This window comes from Poecilia reticulata, linkage group LG16 (genome assembly GCF_000633615.1).
Source record: "Poecilia reticulata strain Guanapo linkage group LG16, Guppy_female_1.0+MT, whole genome shotgun sequence".
NCBI lineage: Eukaryota > Metazoa > Chordata > Actinopteri > Cyprinodontiformes > Poeciliidae > Poecilia > Poecilia reticulata.
The window spans coordinates 31356272-31361943 of NC_024346.1; the positions used below are offsets into that span (position 1 = coordinate 31356272).

At 40.8% G+C, this 5672-nt stretch overlaps 1 protein-coding gene across 1 annotated transcript in view; it reads right to left on the reverse strand.

Annotated features, from left to right (window-relative positions):
- calhm6 (calcium homeostasis modulator family member 6) overlaps positions 1 to 3413 on the reverse strand; it is a 5449-nt gene extending 2036 nt beyond the window's left edge. The window contains exon 1 of the mRNA XM_008432807.2: positions 2497 to 3413. Coding sequence (XP_008431029.1) covers positions 2497 to 3021 — 525 coding nt within the window. The 5' untranslated portion in view covers positions 3022 to 3413. The remainder of the gene's footprint in view (positions 1 to 2496) is intronic.
- Between the last annotated feature and the right edge of the window lie 2259 nt (positions 3414 to 5672).

The following is a 5672-nucleotide window of genomic DNA, read 5'->3' on the forward strand; positions in this document are numbered from 1 at the left end:
TATCTTTTTTTTGTCATAGTACCCCCAAGAATTTAAAACTACTTTCACCCCTGCTAATTCCATTTCCAGGTTGGAAGACAGGAGTCTAAAAAGTAGTCTCGATTCAAAAGTTTCCTCTGGGCTTCTGGTCTCTGCATCTAAATAGTGAGTACTCTATAGTTTCTGAAAAAATAAGCTAAAGAATGAGTAATCTAATTCCTTTTCTGGGTTAAAAGTGAGTACTCCACAGTTTCTAAATAACTGATAGAATTTAGCTATTCATCTTTAAATTATTAAGTTTGTTTTAAGTCCTTCAATATCAACTTCAAAAGTGCTTTACTGTGTGTCTGATGTATTTTGTACTAAAACATCCTTGTTCTTCATCCAGTGACGTAATTAGAGGTAGGTAGAGCATCCAGAAACTGAGCTCCAATAAGAGTAGTGATAACTCCAAATAATATTACTCAAGCAGAAATAGAGACTCCATGATCCTCTCACATCCATCCTTTGGAGCTACCGTCTGACCACAGACCAGCCAAACTCTAACCATTAGCAAGTCTCTATAATCAGCCCTGAAAGGTTTTATATCAAAAGCCAATTAGAAGGCTAAATCTGGCATTCTGGACTTTTCTACTTTTATAAGTCATAACCTGTAAGACTAATTTTTAAATGTTTAAACAGACTTGCATCTAACCCATTAAGTGATTGTATACAGAAATTGCAGGTCAGCAGTAGATCTACCAGAGCAGCTTTACATAGATATTATAAGGTTCCACTCCATAGACCCATTTTTGCTCAAAGTGCTCCATCTGTTGCACAGTGGCAAAGTTGGTAGAGCTGTTGCCTTGCAGCAAGAAGGTTCTGGGTTCGATTCCCGGCCTGGGGTCTTTCTGCATGGAGTCTCCATGTTCTCCCTGTGCATGGTGGGTTTTCTCCAGGTACTCCGGTTTCCTCCCACAGWCCAAAAACATGACTGTCAGGTTAATTGGCCTCACCAAATTGCCCCTAGGTGTGAGTGTGTGTGTGCATGGTTGTGTGTCCTGTGTGTCTCTGTGTTGCCCTATGACAGACTGGCGACATGTCCAGGGTGACCCCGCCTCTCGCCCGAAACGATAGCTGGAGATGGGCACCAGCAACCCTCCTGACCCCACTAAGGGACAAGGGTGCAAGAAAATGGATGGATGGATGGATGGATGGATGGATGGATGGATGGTGCTCCATCTGTGAGAGGATCTGCAGTTTGGATCTCACTTCCTGCCAATTTAAAGTCTGTAGCCAGTTTTAATATGTTAAAAAAACAAACAGAACTGTATCCACTCTTAATGTTTTTATGTTTCATTGTTTTATATGCATGACTGTGTTGTGTTGTGTAGTGGGAAAATGTTAGGGTTACTTAAGGTTACTATGATTCTTGTGTGAAGCATGAGCTCTTGAAAAAGGACTTCTGAAGGACTTTAGTTTCTCTGGCCTTAACATTACAAAGAAGTCGTTGGGTTGTTTCTTTATCTCTCTTGGCTCCTTTAAAGGAGCAATATTATGTAAAATCTACTTTTTTAGCTCTACATTGTGTTATAATCTTATTCCCTAGTAAAAAAACATACCTGGAGTGTTACTTTGATTCTTTCATGCATGTTTAAGAAATCCTTTCATCTCACATGGCAGCTGTGCATAACATCTGATTGGAAATACTATCACCTTCAAGGTGCAGCTACTCTCAGGGCTGCAGTTTCCAAGCTTCTACCTCACAGAGCAGCCCTCCCTCACGGCTCCCTGCTCTGCTCCTTCAGACTAGCCAAGCATCTGGTGGAGCTGCACATCTGCTGATCTCATACCAGTTACTTCTCAGTGCAACGTTGGTAACAATGTTGTTAAAGGGTTAATAGAAAAGTCATGTTGTGATGACTTCCTGAAGACAGAGTTTCAGTATTTAAAGAGTACAGAATCACATCAAAACAGGAAGTAACATTTCTTTTAAGTCATATTTGATATATTCAGCATTTTTATGACAACTGAATGTGACAGTTACTTGATTATGCTATGAAATGGTACTATGTGCCTGGAAACATAATTCTGCCCCTTTGAAACAACTTCTACAGTTTTTTCTTTCTTTTTTTTTTAAGGTTTCTCAAGTAAATGTAGACAGATACTACACTCCTGTGATTAGCCATCCATCTATTAAAGACACTAAATAGTTTGCAGTGTAAACATGTTGTCAAATCAACACAGCTAAAGGTTAAATTTATACAAAAACAAATATAGTTGTTCACATGTTTTCTTGTAGGGAGAACAATTTTAACTAACGATATTTGAATTCCATATTTCTTCATCCTAAAATAGCTGCAAATGCTGATTTTTACACAAATCATTAACTATTTGATAGTCTAACAAACATTTGCAGTGTTTCCAGACAAAGATTTCTGTGCTGCTCAGTACCAAGTTAACAAATTAAGAATGCTGAAGTCTTTAATGCTGTGATGACTAAAGATGTAGATGGGATCACATCAGAAAACTGCTTACCTGAGACTGAGATCTTAATGTACGCAGAACCTCCTCATTACGTTTATCACAAGGAAGCATGTGAAGTTTCTTTGCACAGTCCAACTCAGAATTCATATCTTTGCACAAATACTGGTTGTAAACACTCACATTGGTTCCAGTCATTGCACACTCATAATAGTTACCATTAAGCAGAGCAACAGCAAACCAGGTGGACGGTGCCACCAGGGCTGTGGAACTGATTTGGAAGAAAGCTGTGCAAGTGGCGGCCAGGTTTTTCCAACAACACAACTTTGCCCTGTTGTGCCAAAGACCAGTAAACAATATCCACATCTTTTTGCTGAGAATATAACCTAGCAGCAGCAAAGCTAATGCTGGAACCAACAGGAAGACCAAGCCATACAGGAAGTTCAGCTCATTGCAGGGACACTTGAATGCCACTGAGGAGAAGATCTGCTCGCCTCCAGCTGTCAACAGAGCAACCAACCCAAAACCAAGGTTGGTCTGCTTGCTGGCAATATTCAGAATCGTCTTAAACCTATCCATTGGTAGCTGCTGGGTGACAGAGAGAGCGAGCTGAAATAAACGTTGCAGTTTCACTTCCACCCCGTATGTCTAAATGGCACCACCACAAATGTTGTCATTTCCTGGAACTCTTAATGTCAGTCGTGGGTTTAACTTGCTTTCTGAGCTTTGTAGCCAGTAAACAAAATTTCAGTTTGTACCTGATATTGAGATTCAACTCCATGTGTGTCTCCAGTTACCTAAAGCGATCAAATGTCACACTCCTCAATGCTGGTTATAAATAAACCACTGGCATCAGTGCGTCTTTTCATTAGCTGTCACAGATGGGGAGTGTGGAACATTCTGGAACAAGTTATCCACAGAGAACCCCACACAGTTACTGTTCTATGTAAGAAAACCATCCTCAAGACCCAGTAAAATGAAAATACTGTCAGTATGAACTCTTTTGTTGGATCATATTGACATTGAGATAGCCTCTGTCCATTCGTGTGTCTTTTTATGTTGGGTGTGTGTGTGTGTGTGTGTGTGTGTGTGTGTGTGTGTGTGTGTGTGTGTGTGTGTATAGGGGGGGGGGATATTTGTGTCTCTGTGTACCCATTCCTCTGTCAGGTCAAGACTTTTGCTACGTTTACACTGCAGGTTTTAATACTCAAGTCTGATTTTTGTTCAAATCTGAATTTTATTGCGTAGTTGTTCATATTTCCAAATTTATGCAATTTGTATGTGATCTCCTTATGTAAACTGCAAACAACCTAAAAGTGTCTTTGATGTGCAGTACAGGATGCAGAAATGACACATGCATCAGTCGTGCTCAGTGTTTGTGGAAGTAAACTTGAATGGTAATGCTGGAGTGTATCTTGCCATTCTATAGCTGCTGTCCAACAGGAGCCAGCTCATTAACAACTTAATCATGATTATTGTTCACCATGGTTGCCGTTTCTCTTCCTGCTAGCATGCATCAAGACACAGAATAGGGACATTTGTCAAGTATCAATGTGCCTGTTGACCTGACCGTACACACACAGATCACATTTGAAAAAGTCAGATATGGATTGGATTCAGGACCACATATCCAAGTGGCCTCAGTCACATTTGTAAAAACTTATCTGTGTTCTAATTGTGATGAAAAGATCAAATACAGGCCGCATAGGGCAAAAAAAAAAAAATCACACTTGTGTCACTTCAGGCTGCAGTGTGAACATAACCTTAGACTCATACTTCCTGTCAGTGGTTGATGGCCTTACCTGTGCATGCAGGTGCTGCCAGGGCTTGGTGCTCAGGTGTCTGTTGGCTCACTCTCAATGGCTGCGTGGCAGGGCCTGGGCCCCCTGGCTCTATCTAGCTCTTTCTGGAGGGTGGGGTGTCCTTGTGTCTTGGGACTCTGTCTGTGGTCAGGAAAACGTCTCAGATCACTGAAGGGCAGTCACATTACCTTCAACAGGTTTCCCAGCTTCTTCCCTCTGGGAGGCTCCATAAAGTTCTCCTGTACTTATAAGAAATCAATTGTCCTTTCTGTAATTACCAAGGGAGGAAATTCCATTTCATTAAAGGAGGCAAAATAAACAAGGAGAATTCTTAAGTGCAATTTTTTGGGAGGTTTGCCAAATTACAACGAATTGTAATGTAAAATGTGCATGTGGTGGGATGGTGTTCCACCCTCCCCCACTCTGTGCACTGGGTGCAACTAGAAGCGCACCGTTGATTGGTGGGCGGGGCAGATGCCTTTATAGTTGGGCAGGCCGCTGCAAAGTACGTCTTTGTTTCCCCCACTGCTGCTACAATCGGCGGCTACATGTTGGCTTGTGGGTTTGGTTGACTCGTCTGTGATCGTAAGTGCCAGTTTTGCTATCCGTGGCTGGTAGTGATGGGTAAATGAGGCGTCGTGAAGCGTTTCGACTCATAGAAACACTGTATTGATACTGTGTCACTCAATACTGACACCTGCTGGACATTAAAAATTCCTACGGGCAACATAGTGATTTGATGACCAAGTCTGTACAATAAGATTTAAGTCTTTGTATTTTATTGAATATTATATATTGTGTTATGTCATATCTTCAGTTAAATTTAAAATATATTTAATATACAGTCAATAAATAATGTGAACATGTAGCATAAAGTGAACATTTTAGTGAATGTGTTTGGAATGAGGATGCATGGACTGTTTCTTTATCCACAAATTTTTATTAAAAAAAAGTTTTTACAACATTTTGAAATTTAGTCTTACGCTTTTTTGACAAAACTTCTGCTGTAGAAAAAATGAAGTAAACACTACATTTACATCGAACCCTTGTTTTTTTTAGTGGTTGCGTTCCGAAAATAACCCGTGAGGCGAAATCCATGAAGTAGTTACCTTTAGTTGGGCCCTGCCCATAGCAATGCATAGGGAGAGCAGGGATCCCTGCTCTCCCTATGCATTGCATGGCAGGCACCTATTGTTCTTCACCTAATAGAATGTCTGTTTATTATTTATTTTTCTTCCGTTAACCGTAATGCGGCTCGTACCGCTGCGTGCACCCCCACAAATGTGGTATCAAAAATTGCGGCCCGATCACGGGAGGGGAGCTATTATTTCTGGTGGGATTTGGAGTTACCACGGCAACACAAATTGGGTAAAAAGACTCCAAAAAATCCCATTCATTTCAATGGAGCGAGATCCTAAAAAATACCCA